The following is an 18,136-nucleotide window of genomic DNA, read 5'->3' as shown; positions in this document are numbered from 1 at the left end:
AATGGAACACCGTGACAGAAACCAGGGCAAACGGAAATGCTGTTTACCTTCCCGCCACAGCGATACCTATTTATCTACTTGCACTGGTGTGCTTTCGACATGCTAGGCTGGCAGAAGCTGGGACAGAGCAATGGGAGTTCACCCTGTCGTGCGGATTTGAACCGTCAACCTTCCAGTTGGCAAGCCCAAGAGGCTCAGTGGTTTAGACCACAGCGCCACCCGCTCCCTATTCCTGAGGCTCTATACCCAGTACGACTGAACCAGTCGTGCTCTCCTAAATCTGCCTCTGATCCAAGTCAATCAGGAACCAATGCATTTAGTGTGGTCAGAACAAATGTTGCTGAGTGAGAATGAGGATTGTGCTTTCTGGACTGATCCCAAGGGTCCAACCAGTCAGAAGTGCATTGCCTCACTTTGTTGTCATTTGTCATTTATCAAAGCATGGGAGAGATTGTCTTTGGGGAAGAGTTGTAGAGCAACTCCTATTATGCAGAAAGTCCTAGGTTTAATCCTCTGCCTGAAACCAAGGAGAGCTGCTGCCAGTTTGTGCCAAAAATACTGTGCTAGATGGACATATAGTCTAGCTTAGTATAAGGCTATTGGGATTATAGGGATGCGGGTGGTGCTGTGGGTTAAACCACAGAGCCTAGGACTTGCCGATCAGAAGGTCGGTGGTTCGAATCCCTGCAACAGGGTGAGCTCCCGTTGCTCGGTCCCTGCTCCTGCCACCCTAGCAGTTCAAAAGCACTTCAAAGTACAAGTAGATAAATAGGCACCGCTCCAGCGGGAAGGTAAACAGTGTTTCCGTGCGCTGCTCTGGTTCACCAGAAGCGGCTTAGTCATGCTGGCCACATGACACGGAAGCTGTACACCGGCTCCCTTGGCCAATAAAGCGAGATGAGTGCCGCAACCCCAGAGTCAGTCACGACTGGACCTAATGGTCAGGGGTCCCTTTACCTTTATTGGGATTATAGCCATTTACCTTGTTCCTGTGCCAGTTGCCTTGTTCAAATGGTGTATTTGCAAGGGTGTTTTTTTTTTTCCAATTTAAAGGAAGCAACAAAATTCTTGCTCACAGCCCACCTCCTTCCATTTGGAGGCAGTTTGCCAAGAGAGTAGAAGGATTTGCCTCTTTTAAGATGGTGAATCTCTTATAAAATGATGAGCAGGGAAGAGATTCTTCAGAAGCAGCCCCCTCATTCTTCTTTACGGCCTTTGGAGCTAGGCAAAGGTTTTCGCCCCCTTCGACAGTGCCACCTTGAAAAGCCAGTGATAAAGGGGGTTGCTTTTGTCGTCTGACGAACATTTCACAACCTTTTTTGCTCAAACCTAGCTTGACAGCAGTCGCACAATGATATTGCATCTGTAATTTTGTGCCAGAAACAAGGTTTACGGGATATCAGGTTTTTTTTATTAAGTTTTAACACAAAAAGTAAAACAAAAAAGAGACAGAAACAGAGAAAACAGAAAAATACAGAATTGCAAAAACACAAGACTTCAAAAAAGAGAGAGCAACAATAAAAACAATTCTATTTTCATAATATTTTTTGCATTCACTTATTTCATTGACTTCCCCATACCTCCCTTCTCTGGATTCCAAATTTTATACCCCCTTATGTAATGTTTATCCACGTGGGGTGTAACAGATTCGAATTCAATGCGCAGAAATTGTTGAAATCCCACTTGCCTTGATCTGCTGCCAGTGGGGCAAAAGCTGTCACGTCTTGCGTAACTGAATATTTGTATGCACATCTAAAAACCAAAGTGTTTTAAAATAGTGGCAATGATCACCTAGCTTATTTTGTTTTTAGAGAAAGGGTCTGCAATTCCTCCTTTCTCCCCAGCTAACCCTTTCATTCCAAACTTGGGATATTGCGAATGCCTTGATGAACTAGATCAGGAAAACCTCCTGGCCATCTGCTTTCACTTACAAATATCTGTAAAAATGCACCCACTAATTACAGGGGCAGCAATCTTGAGACTCCAAAGCAAGAATTTGATAAGCCCTTCTGAAATGGCCCATCTTGATTTCTTTTCCTGGAATTGGAGCTTTTAGGTAACGTCCTATAAGGAAACAGGGACCACCCTCGATTTCAGAGAGTACGGTTACATGTGGTCCTTTGATTACATTTCAACAGATGGCTGTATCAAAGTTCAAATCACATAGCCAGCAGTGAGCCTTTTATTCCACTGTTGATTCTAGAAAAAGAGCCTCACTTTTTTATTTTATGTGTCATGCAGTGACCCCCCCGGGGTTGCCCCTTGCAATTTCCTGTATTGGTCACATTGGGGGATCCCACCCAATTAGGAATCAAGTCCTGAAAGGATGAAACCATGATACTGCTTAGCCAATCCGATTTAGCTATGCGATAATGTTACCAAAAGTGAGGCCAGTTTAAATGAGTAAGCAAGCACGTTTAGAGGGAGGGCCAAAAAATAATTGAAACAGGGATGTAATTCTCAGCACTTCAGAAAGTGGTCATGGAAAACATTTAGCAGTTTCAGTTCAGCCATAACAATAACTTCCTTCTTTGTCTTGTTTTAACTTGCATGTTTTGTCTCTGTCATTCCAGCGGGGTGCTGCTTTGCCTGAAAACTGCTAATAAGCAGTTTTCCTAATGGGCTTTTATCATTTTATTCTTGTGTTAGCTGTTTTGACTTTTTGGATTGCACACTGGTATGTGAGTTATGGAAGGGTATTAAATAAATAAAAAAATATGAATAGCATCAAGTTATGGCAAAGGCATAGTTGTAAGAAAGACATCTGTGCGGCAGCCGCCACACCCACCTTTGCAAAGCAATGCCTGAGTCCATAAGGGCCCAACTCAGATGTTGCCGTGCAATGCCATGCTCTCTGAGAATGGACATAGCTTCCAACTACTCCCTAGGAGCTGCGAAGTCATAGTGGTGGCACTCCTAGCCAGTGACTGACAACCAGTGCCGGATTTACATATAAGCTAAACAAGCTATAGCTTAAGGCCCCACTCTATTGGGGGGGCCCAAAAAAATTTAAAGGGGGAAAAAACACTAGATGTACATTTCCAAAATATAAGACAAAAAACAAATAAAATAAAACCTACATACAGCGGGTGGTGGTGTGGTCTAAACTACAGAGCCTCTTGGGCTTGCCGATCAGAAGGTCGGTGGTTTGAATCCCCGCAACAGAGTGAGTTCCCATTGCTTGGTCCCTGCTCCTGCCAACCTAGCAGTTCAAAAGCACAAAGTGCAAGTAGATAAATAGGTACCGCTTGGGCTGGAAGGTAAATGGCGTTTCCGTGCGCTGCTCTGGTTCACCAGAAGCAGCTTAGTCATGCTGGCCACATGACCCAGAAGCTGTACGCTGGCTCCCTCGGCCAATAAAGCGAGATGAGCGCCGCAACCCCGGAGTCGTCCGCAACTGGACCCTAACGGTTAGGGGTCCCTTTACCTTTACCTTACATACAGCAACAGTGTTTTGTGTTGTGTAGGCTCCTCTGGTGTAAGTAATGAGCCCCACCTCCTAGCCTGCTCCCTAAAATATCACTTCTTAATTGTATTTCAGTTCAACAATCACTCTGATAAAATGCATACTTTGTTACGTGCAAATGGCTTTAGATACCTATTAGGTTCATAAATTACCATATAGCATATATTCAGCACAAAAAACAGTGACAATTTGTTCTTGACAAAGGACAGCTGGACTAATAATAATAATAATAATAATAATAATAATTTATTATTTGTACCCCGCCCATCTGGCTGGGTTTCCCCAGCCACTCTGGGTGGCTTCCAACAAAGATGAAAAATACACTAAAATGTGTCATATTAAAAACTTCCCTGAATGTCTTCTGAATGTCAGGTAGTTGTTTATCGCTTTGACATCTGATGGGAGGACATTCCACAGGGTGGGCGCCACCACTGAGAAGGCCCTCTGCCTGGTTCCCTGTAACGTGGCCTCTTGCAGTGAGGGAACCGCCAGAAGGCCCTCGGAGCTGGACCTCAGTGTCCGGGCAGAACGATGGGGGTGGAGACGCTCCTTCAGATATAAAGGGCCCCATTACCTTCAGTAGCTTAGGGCCTCATCAAACCTAAATCTGGCCCTGCTGACAACCTTTGTGCTGGAATGAAGTGTGGCACCCAGCAGTTACAAAAGAGCAGCATCAGATTTAGGGCAGCGCGTTTGGTTCCCCCACACAGGGTGTCAAGCCGAGAGGGTGCAAAATTGAGAAGGTCCAGAATTGAGAAGATCCACCTGGGGGAGCCAAATTTGGCCTGACTCAGAGTGCCATATTAGCAAAGTTTACCAAAGTCCACCCCTGAAACAGCTTGCTTCAATGAAAGAGAAAGGTTTCCAGTGGTCTATGAATGAACTTTATTACGGTCATAGACCAGGATTAAGGAAAGCATATAGATAAAATAGCAGTTGGGATTTTTGACCGATAATTGTTAGGGCAAATGAGGACAAGGAAACAGGCATAAAACATCCGAATAAAATACAAGATTAAACACAGATAATGGGTAGATCGTTAAAAACTGCTGTGCAAATATGGTTAAAACAGGCAATTAAAACAATATACAACACTAAATTTAGAAACAATGTATAGCAATAAACTGTCCCAGGGAGTTGACTCAGAATTACCCACGGAACCGTGTTTGGGGCTTTTCATGCCGGACTATTTTGAGTTGGGCGATGGTCTGCGCCTACAGATCTGTAGACAGAATCTGGCAACCATCCAGGTCATCCTTCCTTCCTTCCGCAGACAATCTCCATGGGGCTGCTGATTTCAGTGGCGTAGCTTGGGGGGTGCAGGGGGGGCCGGCCGCACCGGGCGCAACAGCCGGGGGCTAGGGTTAGGGGGCGCAAATCCACGGGTTAGGGGGTGCAAATTACTTGCCTTGCCCCGGGTGCTGACAACCCACGCTACGCCACTGGCTGATTTCATTTTCCATCAGGACTTTGGCACCTGCCCACACTGCCCAAAGTACCCAAACCTGGTTCAATGCCCATGGGATTACTGTGCTTGATTGGCCAGCAAACCTGCCTGACCTGAACCCCATAGAGAATCTATGGGGCATTGCCAAGAGAAAGATGAGAGACATGAGACCGAGCAATGCCAAAGAGCTGAAGGCTGCTATTGAAGCTTCCTGGTCTTCCATAACACCTCAGCAGTGCCACAGGCTGATAGCATCCATGCCACGCCGCATTGAGGCAGTAACTGATGCAAAAGGGGCCCAAACCAAGTACTGAGTACATGTGCAAGCTTCTACTTCTCAGAGGTCCATTATTGCTCTATTTGCAGTCCTGATTTCATTTAATATTCTAATTTTCTGAGATTGTTAATTTGGGGTTTTCATCAGCTGTACTCCATAAACATCACAATTATAACAAATAGAGGCTTGACATATCTCGCTTTGCATGTCATGAGTCTATCTCATATATTAGTTTCACCTTTTAAGTTGAATCACTGAAATAAATGAACTTTTCCACAATATTCTAATTTTTCGAGTTTCACCTGTATTTAGAATGAGAAAAAGTAGACAGATGAAAAGCTATTTTATTGAAAAATATGAAGCGATGTGATTTCTCCTTCGTCTGCAGGCCGTCCTTGGGTGGTCTACTTACATCGTCGTATCGGCAGCACCAGGAGTCTTTGGCAGCGGAAAGAGAGAGGCGACGTCAGGAGAGGGAGGAGCGGCTGCAAAGGATAGAGCGGGAAGAAAGAAACAAGTTCAAGTAAGACAGAAAATTATTTCACGATTTGTTATCTTGATATAACTAGAGTTGAAAAGTCATTTGCCGTATTCAATATATGCGCCCTTCCATCCGTCTTCCTAAATGGTAGCATCTCCACCCTGACCTGCATTTGCACATGAAGAGAAATTTGGAATTGTGGCATCTGATAAACCAGGCATAGGCAAACTCGGACCTCCAGGTGTTTTAGGACTACAACTCCCATCATCCCTAGCTAAGAGGACCAGTGGTCAGGAATGATGGGAATTGTAGTCTCAAAACATCTTGAAGAGCCGAGTTTGCCTATGCCTGTGATAAACCACCTATTTGTCTGGGTATTTCTCAGTTTCCATTTCCACGAGTCAACAGAGTACAAAGTATGAAGTGCTTTTCATAAAATACTGCTCATCATAGCTTTGACACATTTAAATCCCTGTAGCCTTTCAATTAGGGACGCGGGTGGCGCTGTGGGTTAAAGCCTCAGCGCCTAGGGCTTGCCGATCGAAAGGTCGGCGGTTCAAATCCCTGTGGCGGGGTGCGCTCCCGTTGCTCGGTCCCAGCGCCTGCCAACCTAGCAGTTCGAAAGCACTCTCGGGTGCAAGTAGATAAATAGGGACCGCTTACTAGCGGGAAGGTAAACAGCGTTTCCGTGTGCTGCGCTGGTGCAGGCTCGCCAGAGCAGTTTCGTCACGCTGGCCACGTGACCCGGAAGTGTCTCCGGACAGCGCTGGCCCCCGGCCTCTTGAGTGAGATGGGCGCACAACCCTAGAGTCTGTCAAGACTGGCCTGTACGGGCAGGGGTACCTTTACCTTTACCTTAGCCTTTCAATTAGCTGGAGTATCTGGAGTCAGTTGAAATATTATTATTATTATTATTATTATTATTATTATTAAAATTTGTATACCGCCCTATACCCACAGGTCTCAGGGCGGTTCCCAGGGTAATACCTGAATGAATGAAAGAATGAAACTTTATTTGTGTCAGCCATCGGCCATAGCAACAAAAAAAACATTGCAATATACACAGAACAAAATAAAAAGTTGATTATATATAATACCTTGTCTTCACAGTTTTCAATCCACCAACAATTTTCTTAGGTCTATTTAACCACATTAATTACTTCAGAAGCTGTTTATGACCACATACCGATAAATGCTTATTTAAAAACATGAAAAATCAGTTTTCATTGTGTGCTGCTGATTTATTTATTTTTTCAATAATGGGATTTGCTTGGCAGAAAAATCACTATTACATTGATAGGATTAAATGTGTTCAACTGGTGAGACCTACTTCACCATCATTTCGTTATGAGATCTGCGTGTAAATTTGCTTAACATAGTGCAAGATGATGCCCTAATAATTTCCAAAAGAGAAAAATAATTTGCTAGTTCTGTAATGAAACAGAAAAGCTCAATAACTTATCAGCGACTAAGAAGTCAGTAAAGTCAGAAGGAGACAAAAGAGTCCCCAGCCTCTGGCCTGTTAATGAAATGATCATCTGCTATATAAAGGGAATATTTTTGTATGGAGGTATCTGACGCGGGTGGCACTGTGGGTTAAACCACAGAGCCTAGGACTTGACGATCAGAAGGTCGGTAGTTCGAATCCCTGCTGCGGGGTGAGCTCCCGTTGCTCGGTCCCTGCTCCTGCCAACCTGGCAGTTCGAAAGCACGTCAAAGTGCAAGTAGATAAATAGGTACCGCTCCGGCGGGAAGGTAAACGGCGTTTCCGTGCGCTGCTCTTGTTCACCAGAAGCGGCTTAGTCATGCTGGCCACATGACCCGGAAGCTGTACACCGGCTCCCTCGGCCAATAAAGCGAGATGAGCGCCGCAACCCCAGAGTCTGTCACGACTGGACCTAATGGTCAGGGGTCCCTTTACCTTTTTTATCTGAAGTTAGTGAGAACTAGCTCTTTAACTGTCACCTATCTAAGAATGGATTCTCAAGACTGCCTCCCTCAGTGCAATTCACATAATCTTTGGAAAGAATCTCAGATTGGTTTTAGCATCACCTCATGAAATAAACACCTGAGTGTTAATTGTTGCCATTTCTATGGTGGCTGTACACCTGAACAAATATTTGTGTGTGTGCGTGATTTTTAAAAAATATTTATTTTCTTATTTTTTTTCACCTGAATAAATCTTGATATGTTTCACAAGGCATAGAGCTCAGGTCAAAACTTGATGCAGGTTGGAGACTTAATGGCATTTGCTTAGAGCATGGCGCTCATAACGCCAAGGTCACAGGTTTGATCCTTTGTCCCACGCCAGGATTCTGTAACATATTCTCTTATGAAAAAACATCAGTTATCAGTGTAGTACAAAAGAAGTGTGTGTGTGACAATGGGTCCTTGATATTTAAAAATTACACCCATCATCACAGATTTCTTTTATCAAAGAATGTATTTTAATCCGAGCTCTTTTGCTTTAGCTGCTTTCATTTCTTTTGCTGCTTGCTATGTTCTTCTTATCCTGCTTTTTATTTAAGTTATTTTCCCTGTAACTTTGTGCACCTCTGTTTCATAGTCGTAATTATCTAGACAAAAGAGAGGAGCTCAGACAAGCAAGAGAAGAGAGGTCGGTACTTAACACTCTTTTTGGCCCTTTTTTGCATTTCTTGTGTCATTTATTGAGAGATGCATGGTTTTGTAAACATGCTTCCAGTTAGACTTGTAAAGAATGGCTTAAATCAGAAATGCATGTGCAGAAATTCATTCTGGCAAGCACAGCCATGATAAAGGAAGATGTTCATTACTGAATAATGGACATGTAACAAATAATTGTTTGGATTGCAGAGAGAGAGGGGGAGGGAGAGACTTCTGAAACTGTCAGCCAGGACTTTCAGCTACTTCACAAGAAGCCTATAGCGGAGAAATCTGCAAAAGAAGTGGCGTGGGAGGTCTGCTGAGTTTGGAGACTAGGTTTGATTCAGAACTTCCACCAGACCTTCAGGTGGCTGTTGTCTGGCTGGAAAGGCGAAGGAAGGACAGCACTCTGTTTTGAGTTTTGAGAAACTAAGAATCCCATGTTGAGAGCTTCTGCAGCCATAGGTAAAAGTCACATAGCCTCAATAATACGAGAGCAAAGTGCTACCTGCAATTTTTATAGTATCATTTGCAGAAAGACAGGCTAACATGACTGCCTCTTTAAGCAGATAGGAACTTATTGATCATGTTGCACACATTGCATATGTTCCCCATGCTTCAGTCCATGCCAATGTCCAAACATCGCTCCTTCTAATAGTGAAGTCAGGCGGCGAGTTTTGGAATGGTTACTGAGAAATAAGAGATTTGGTATCAACATGCTTGTGAGATCCCCAGGGTTTCCAGAAGTACAAAACACCATTTGAAAAAAATACCTAAAACTGCAACCTGCCCAAAGACAAACAGAGGCTGGATACAATCAGTCAGGTCATGCATCCGTAGCAGTGACCAGAGGAGGAATGACTGCTGGCAGGAGTGCAGAGAGAAGAACTGCCATGGTGCATCTGCAGCAGCACAAGCGGGCACTTTCATCTGCCCCAGCTGCAACAAAACATGTCTCTCCTATATCGGTCTCTACAGCCACAGCAGGCACTATAGCCCTACAACAGTTTGACTTCACCCTCAAAGGCGAACTCATCCATTGTCTCCTGAGACAGATGGATGCCAACCAACCATTTCCTTGCAGCTAGCTAGCTGGTGGCGCTGTTGGTTAAACCACAGAGCTTAGGGCTTGCCGATCGGAAGGTCGGCAGTTCGAATCCCCACGACGGGGTGAGCTCCCGTTGCTCAGTCCCTGCTCCTGCCAACCTAGCAGTTCAAAAGCACATCCAAGTGCAAGTAGATAAATAGGTACCGATCCAGCGGGAAGGTAAACGGTGTTCCCGTGCCCTGCTCTGGTTCGATAGAAGCGGCTTAGTCATGCTGGCCACATGACCCGGAAGCTGTACGCTGGCTCCCTCAGCCAATAAAGCGAGATGAGCACCGCAACTCCAGAGTCGTCCGTGATTGGACCTAATGGTCAGGGGTCCCTTTACCTTTACCTTTACTTCACCGTGTTTTAGATAAACGATCCTTTGGAGAAATGGTGGCCAACCTTCTTGACAAATGTGTCAAAGCATATGCAGCCCTCCCTCTCCATCCCTTGGAATGGTTTTCGTCTAACCTACTAAGGGAGGGAACAGGTGGCAGTACAACACAGAAGAGTCAGATAGCACTGCAGCCACAATCCCAAGCTGTAGGGAGGCCCACTGGTCTGCCTGTTTCAATCCAAATAGGCTACACACCCCTGCTACCTGTGTCACTTATGAATCCATCTACTCCAGGGGTTGTCAACCTGGTCCCTACCGCCCGCTAGTGAGCATTTCAGGATTCTAGGTGGGGCAGTAGGGGGTTCTATGGCATAAGCTGAATCCTCCTTCTATCGAGCACTGGTGAGCGGTAAGAAAATTTTACCATCAAGAAAGATGCATTAGTGGGCGGTAGATATAAAAAGATTGACTACCCATGATCTACTCATTTGGGAGAGGTAACAGCTTAGCTCTCATAGAGAATCACAATCTATTGAACTGGCTGTGTATACTGTAAATGCTACAAACATTTCCTATTTTATAGCCATCCTTTACAATCACTTTCCAAAATCTGTGGGCACTTCTATATCACATGGAACCCTAATTGCTTAACATTGAGAAAAAGCTTGACTGTGTTACTGAAAATGGTTTTGCACACCCTTGAAACCAGATCCTGCAACGCTGCATGTGGCATAATATTTATGAAAGATACCTTTGTATCTGCAATGGCTGTGCACTCGGAACTACATGTGTACCCATGTATTGACTATATAATTTAGTATTTACTGAATAACAGGCACTGTTATTTTCCAGGGGTGGTGGCAACACAGCCTCATCCTTACTGGATGCAATGTTCACTAGCACAACCTTTCCTTGTTTATATCGGCTCCTAAAAGCGTCCACCCCGAGGAGGAGACTGCATGCCGTGCATCTGGATGATTCACTCATCTTGCTTTCTGGTCAGCTTCCACTGAGATCTGGCAATCTACTCCATCTCTGCATTAGGCGCGATTGGATCATTCCATCCCTCTTAATGCAAGATGCAGCAGAATCACCCACACTCAGGGGAGGCTTGCATTTGCATTTCTGCATTAGTCTCTTGTCAGTGTGTACCTCTTTTCAAACAGTGACACGCGGGAGGTGAGGTCCTCTGAGCCAGGTAATTTTTACTCTTTCACACTGTAAACCATTTCAGGTGTAAAACTGAAGGCTGCTTCCAATTTTGATTAAGGAAAAAGATGGTGAGAATCCGAGAAACAATGCAGCATTGTACAGAAGGAAGATCTCTAACTTGCCCCATTTCGTATTGTTATGAAATGCTTAGTGCAGTCAGATATTGGAAGCCAAACAGAGTCAGGGATGCAAGAAGTTAGTTCTGATTCACCTTTGTGAGCAGTTCACTTCTGAGTAGGGCAAACGGAGCTTGGAGCCTACTTTTACATCTGCATCAATTAATGTACTCCATGGGCAAATAATGGTGGATAAAATTAGCAGACATCTGGAAGACACACATATTCCGAAGCTATTTTGGTCTGAGCATATAAAGAATTGTATGGAGAATATGATTGGTAGCTGGTCTTAATAAACAGTTAGCAAGTCTTGCCTGCCTAAAATGCAAAACAGATGTATCTTTGTTCTTTTCAACTGACTTTGATGAATAAACTATATGTGACGTCATATCCAAGCTATTGAATGTCTTGAGTCCGGCCGAGAAATCTTTTAGAATTAAAAAAAAAAAAGTTTCCATTGTAGACGCTCGCGAGAACAAAGTGAATTCCAGTGCACTGCTCTTGGAGCAAATAGAAGCAGGTTCAGAGACTCAGACAGTTTTCAGTCCAAACATTTGCAAGTGGTATTATTTTCTGCAAGATCTCTTTTCCTGCGAGGCACTAAAATTTCCTCCCCTTTCTCTTCAGCAAGACTGGGACTGGGTCTTTTAACATTTGGGGATCTGAGAGACATTTTTGTGAAGGGAAGAGCTGGTAAATGTTTCCATGGGGAAGAAGACCATTTTCTTCAAAGTGCAGCATCTGAGGACTTCTTAATATTATCCTTTTGTTCGACATCAGCACTATCAACGTCGCTGGGTTTTGCTTGTCTTTCGTCCCCCCGCCCTTGCTCTGGTGCCTTCCATCTCGGCCCCCCTCCCAGCAAAGTTTAGCTCAGCAGTACCTCATGCGTCAGGAAGTCAGAACTTTCCTCGCAGGTGCTTCAGCTATAAACAAGCACCAGCAACCGTTTTCTCCTTCTTTACGAAATCCCTTTGGAATTTGACTTCCAGATACAAATACTTGGAGAAATTGGCAGCTGAAGAGTATGAGAAGGAGCTGAGAAGTCGCAGTTTATGCCGGGGCAAGAGTGACTTCTCCTTGAACTTGGGCTCTTCTTCCGTCCCAACCTCTCCCATTCCGACATCTGCGAGCCCCACTTCAACAGATTCTCAGGAGGAGCCAAAGTCCCCTGTGACAACTCGCAGGGCATCTCAGATCTCAGAAGGTAAGTGCCAATGAACTCTGAAGGGGAAATTGGCATCTCTTAATTGCTTCTCAGTTGTTTAAGCAGATACACCAGTATAGATTTCAAGGTATCGCACTTTCATAAAATGTTGATATCTTTTGCTGTCAATCCTTTCTCTTAGATATAGGTGGCAACATTTGGTTTGCTATTCTGATTTCACTGATTGCATTTGGTGTTGTGATCCTGGTATATCAATGCTTACAAAGTCAAAACACAAAAAGTATGTGAAAAGTATGTGGTCCAGCTAAAATCAAACATGTTAGATGAATTGGCTTCATTGGGAGAGTTCAGCATGGGGATGTTTAATTTTAGCTAGACTGCACCTTGGAATAACCATGCCTACGTTAGGCCATGTGTGTACCTTGGGTGGCTTTTAACATCTTGTCCCCTTGACCCCAAGAGCCAAGCTGCTTTTGGGAGAATTTCAAAATTGGTGACAGGAAAGTGGCAAACTCTCATGTACACATGCCAATTCAAATGTTCCTGATTTTGTATTTTACATGTATTAGGTTTACATTATTGTTAATCATCTTTTTAATTTTTAATAGGAAATATGGGATGAAAATATAATTGTAATTATTATTATTATTATTATTATTATGCTTAAGGAATCTCTGAAAGAGATGTGATGATTTGGTACCAAAATAAGTGGCAAGGCAATAGTGAATGGGAAAACAGAGATGAAAAGTTGTTTTTATTGGTGGGGGTGGCATGCATACAATCTTAGATATATAGCAGAACTCTGTATAGTATAGGTTTATAATACACCAAATGCAATTATGTGGGTAAAAAGTGAAGAAGAAATCAGAAGCATTATCTAACTCCCATTAATCACTGTTAAATCACATTTATTTCAATGACGAGTTAAAGCACATGCCTAAATCGTTCCTATTGAGATCCAGGGGACAAAAAATACCTATTTTGGCTGGTTTATGCACATGATCAGCATCTTACGTAGTTTCTTTGGAAATCTGATGATGAATGCATTGTCTATATATGTGACTTCTGTACTTGAAGGTAAGATTGTTCACTTCTTCCTCAGCAGGAATCAAATCCTGAAAATACTTTATCTGTTATGATGCATGAATATTTCTGGGGCTGGTGCATGCTGAATGCCAGTTCTCACTATCATAGTATCATAGAGTTGGTACATCAAAGGTCTTCCCCCGCTGATTCAGGAAATCCACCGCAACGGGTAGCCATCCAATCTCTACATTAAAATCTCTGGCAAAGGAGAATCTACTGCCTCTTGAGGCAGACTGTTCCACTGTTGAGCAGCTTGCACCACCTGCAAGATCTTCCAAGCTTTCAGTCTAAATTCCTTTCCTTGTAATTTGAGCTCATTGGTTCACGTCCTACCCTCTGGTGCAACCCAGAACAGAACTGCTCCAAGATCTATCTGACAGCCCTTCATGTACTTTGACTTGATGATGCTTCTATGACTTGGGCTCTTTGGCTTTATTGGCTGCTATTGCTTGAAGCATGCTGTTAAAGAACTACCATCTGAAGGAATGGATATTGTATGTTGACTTAGGGCGTGCTGCTGTCAAACTTGATTTTAGTTTGCATGGTTTCTGTTTTTTCTCAGTATTGGTGACTTCCTGCAAAGACTGTGTATCTGTGAAATCACTTTTATTCAGAATGGCAGTTATTCAAACCCAGTGTTAGGTTTTAAAAGAAACAAACACACACACACAACTCACCTCATTTCCCCCTACCATTACGATTTTTCAAATCTCTGCATGGAGAGCAACTATCTCTTTTATGATGATTATTTTAGCATACGTCTCTGGGATTCCTTCCAAACATTACATTATAAAGTGGAGCTCTTTGGTATGTGTGGGGAATAGATTTATAACAGGTGCATAGGCTAACTCTCTGTGGTTGAGGTGCGGAGTTGCTTTCAGCAGATGGCAGGTGTTTAGGGTTTTTCCAAAGGAGCACCTGAAGCAAATGAGCAACGTTGTGGAAATTTGCACAGATGAATGAGATAAAGGCAGCAAAGGCTTTCAGTGTTAAGGGAAACATCCATCTCTGTAAAGATCTCTGGATGCAGATGGCCCATGCCTTGAAACTGCTGTCACAGGCATAATTACAAGGAACGAAACCCTGTTGATCTTAGTTTCCCAGCAAAAATTAGTCACTTGAATGAATGTGAATATTTTGGATTCAGAAAGGGTTACAAGTCCCATCTGAATGTTGGAGAGATGCACATACATTTCCATTGTTACTTTGAAAGGCTGCAGCACACTGAGAAATTAGGAGCAACCTTTCTCAAATCCGTTGTTTACCCATGAAGACAGTCTGTTTTCCAAATACCGAGAGTTCATGCAGGTTCACGTACTGCACATTATGTATCTCCACCACACTTTTCAATAGCATTTGGATTATTTGCATTTCCAAAACTTTGCTTCGTTTCCTTAATGGGATTTTGAGAAACTTGAAGACTACTCAATTCACAAATCTGGCCAGATTGTTTATGCTATATACCGTATTTTTTGCTCTACAAGACTCACTTTTTCCCTCCTAAAAAGTAAGGGGAAATGTGTGTGCGTCTTATGGAGCGAATGCAGGCTGCGCAGCTATCCCAGAAGCCAGAACAGCAAGAGGGATTGCTGCTTTCACTGCGCAGCGATCCCTTTTGCTGTTCTGGCTTCTGAGATTCAGAATACTTTTTTTCTTGTTCTCCTCCTCCAAAAACTAGGTGCGTCTTGTGGCCTGGTGCGTCTTATAGAGCGAAAAATACGGTATATATAAACCCCGTAATTTTTTAAAACCCTACAAGTAATGTGGAATCTTAATTTTCTCCAGGGAAGATGGGATGGCTTGGTACATGAGAAGGAAAGTCATGTTAGAAAACAAACATTCCCCCCAAATAAGGAGGAAATTACATCTTTGGTTGTTATACACACATGTATATTTGACATGCACAAAGCAATTCCCTTTGTTTCCCCTTTTTCATACTAAAAGAGGCCACCTACGTTATTTATGGGAAATGATTGAATACAAAATCAAAACTGCAGATGCTTCATTAGTAGTGGAATCCTATATAAGTCTCCTGAAATGTCACTCCTATTAAGTTAATTGGGGCTTAATCCCTTGTAAATGGGTGTTCAATTCCAGATTAAGTGTTTTACTACGAAAATCCAGCAGATTAGTGAATAGTCTAAACTGTAGACTGAACCCTTGGTAAATAAAGGAAATAAACTATGTGAGACAGAAGTTCCTAGAATGTCTGACTGACTAATCTAGATGCGAAAACTGTAGACTGCTTAGAATTTTTGCTACAGTTAAGCCGTATAGCTGGATGGATGAATGAATGGATAGACAGACCTATTGGATACAGCTGCTGTGTGACATGTTAGCCGTTTTTTTCATAGGGAAACTCCTAAAAGGGTCTGACCAGCTTTCCCATACCTGGTCAGGTTAGGCGCCAATTGTGATTTCTGGGACTGATGGGAATTGTAGGTGAAGGGTGGGTCAGACAAAAGATTATATAGTAACCCAACTTTCGCTGCCTTTGTGAGTTCACAAGCAGGTTATGAGGGGGATAGTTTTGCATTATTGTTTGTCCCCAGCATCTGGTAATCCGTGGTAGAGTTTGACTCCATTCATAGACTGTGAAACTCCTAGCGGGGAGGACTTGGCAAGTTTTTGGACTGTTTCATGTGGTGGAGGCAGTGAAATGCACCAGAAGACAGAAGTCTAGATTTTTCTGCCTCCTGATTCAATTCTAGGGGCAGAGAGAACTTGAGTTCCATTGTCCCTGTCAAGAAATGCCCCAAGTTTATAAAACCTCTCACTATTTTGAGTCAGACCCAACTCTGGTCTGATTCAGTTAGAGTCAGCCTGAAATACTAATTGGCCAATTCTCATTTGGGGAATTCATATTCTAAGCTCTATTCAGTAAAGGGCTTTTTAATTTGAATTCCTCCAAATAAGAATTTGCCACCAATACTAGCAATCAGAAAAGCTTCAAGTTCTCTGTTCATGGGTCATCCCAAAAGCTTCAGCTGTGTTTCAAATTGGCATTGCTATTTACATTGCCGTTACATGGTCAACTTGAATTTTGCTGATATCTATATCTATCTATGAATCAGTTCATTTGAGAGGTAGAAAATTAAGAAGATATGTCAAATCTCAAAATGTTTTTTCCTAATAGTCATCCACCTCTCAGGAGTTGCTGCTGAAAAATCTGAAGATAGACTTTGTTGCATGGCATTAGAATTTCATGTTCTGACCTTCCTTTAGAGCAGGGGACAGCAAACTTTTTCAGCAGGGGGCCAGTCCACTGTCCCTCAGACCTTGTGGTGGGCCGGACTATATTTTGTAAAAAAATAAATGAACAAATTCCTATGCCCCACAAATAACCCAGAGATGCATTTTAAATAAAAGGACACATTCTGCTCATGTAAAAACAAGCTGATTCCCAGTCCGTCCGCAGGCCGGATTTAGAAGGTGATTGGGCCGCATCTGGCCCCCAGGCCTTAGTTTGCTTACCCATGCTTTAGAGATTCAGGACATAATTAATCAGAATGTACTCCTGAGTAAGTAACCTCAAAACAGTGCTCTTGCTCACTTCTAGTTCATCTCAGTGGGATTTGTGCAGGAGAACTTCCTAATAGCTTGTGTGTTCCAAATGCCCACTATTGGCTTAAACTAATTTTATAGCACCTCATTTTTTTAGTGGTTTTTTCCCCCAGATGGTCCCCATTTTTCCACTATAAAGTTACACTGCTTAGGTTGGACTCCCTTTCCTTTCCTTTTCTCTTCCTTTCTGGGTCATCTGAATTCTCATCAGAAAAGAAAAGATCACTGCAGTCTCCGTTCTGACACTGCGTACACTGCAAAAGTAGAACTGCCAGGCCGGTCAGAAGGAAAAATCTAGAACTGTATCACAGTTTAGCCAAGAGGTGATTTCACAACTACACAAAATTAACATACATATTCACCTTTCTGTCACTTCTGCATGGCCATTCTGTCTTTGAGAACTGTGAGCTGCTTGACTGAATACCTGTGGGCGCCTTCTAGTTTCTTTACATTGCAATATAGAAATCTTGCATGTGAAAATCTGCTGGTTTAGCTGAAAATGATGACTAAATTTCACTCTGTCAGTGATCAAATAAGGTGGAGGAAATCAACTGCATAATCAACAATATGTGTCAGACGCCAGTTAAGAGGCAAATTTATGCCACTTGCCAAACAGCTAGAAGCTAGATTTGTGCCAGATGCCAAGCCAGTGTTTTATGTAGCTATTCCGAAATAAATTGCCATGAGGGAACATATGCTTGCTGTCAACAGTGCATGACACTGCCCTTTCCAAGCTGTGCTGCTCTAATAAAACTAACACATGTATACCTTTCTATGTGTAAACAGATGAAAAATCAGTCACTCTAAACATGTTTTAGGGATGCGGGTGGCGCTGTGGGTTAAACCACAGAGCCTAGGGCTTGCCAATCAGAAGGTCGGAGGTTCGAATCCCCGCCACGGGGTGAGCTCCCGTTGCTCGGTCCCTGCTCCTGCCAACCTAGCAGTTTGAAAGCACGTCAAAGTGCAAGTAGATAAATAGGTACCGCTCCGGCGGGAAGGTAAATGGCATTTTCGTGCGCTGCTCTGATTTGCCAGAAGCGGCTTAGTCATGCTGGCCACATGACCTGGAAGCTGTACACTGGCTCCCTCGGCCAATAAAGCGAGATGAGCGCCGCAGCCCCAGAGTCGTCCGTGACTGGACCTAATGGTCAGGGGTCCCTTTACCTTTACCTAAACATGTTTTCAACAACAGAGCATACGGCAACCAAAAATGAAAGAATAATTTGTTTGGAGTCATTTCGTAACCTTTTAGCACCCAGTGTAGATG

The 18,136-nt window shown here is 43.2% G+C and overlaps 1 protein-coding gene across 48 annotated transcripts in view; it reads left to right on the top strand.

Annotated features, from left to right (window-relative positions):
• FHOD3 (formin homology 2 domain containing 3) overlaps positions 1 to 18,136 on the top strand; it is a 349,246-nt gene that overhangs the window by 266,310 nt on the left and 64,800 nt on the right. For 34 of the 48 annotated variants that reach the window (XR_014503939.1, XR_014503940.1, XR_014503941.1 and 31 more), the window contains 3 exons: positions 5,579 to 5,713; positions 8,238 to 8,288; positions 12,044 to 12,258. Coding sequence is in view for 41 of the 48 variants with exons in the window: in XM_083407397.1 (XP_083263523.1) it covers positions 5,579 to 5,713; positions 8,238 to 8,288; positions 12,044 to 12,258 (401 nt within the window). In the remaining 7 variants the exon portion in view is untranslated. The remainder of the gene's footprint in view (positions 1 to 5,578; positions 5,714 to 8,237; positions 8,289 to 12,043; positions 12,259 to 18,136) is intronic. The other 14 variants (XM_083407413.1, XM_083407412.1, XM_083407406.1 and 11 more) reach the window with 1 other exon arrangement.

The sequence above is a fragment of the Podarcis tiliguerta genome (genome assembly GCF_965153285.1).
Source record: "Podarcis tiliguerta genome assembly, chromosome: 13".
Taxonomy (NCBI): Eukaryota; Metazoa; Chordata; class Lepidosauria; order Squamata; family Lacertidae; genus Podarcis; species Podarcis tiliguerta.
This window is presented reverse-complemented; position numbering and strand designations above follow the sequence as displayed.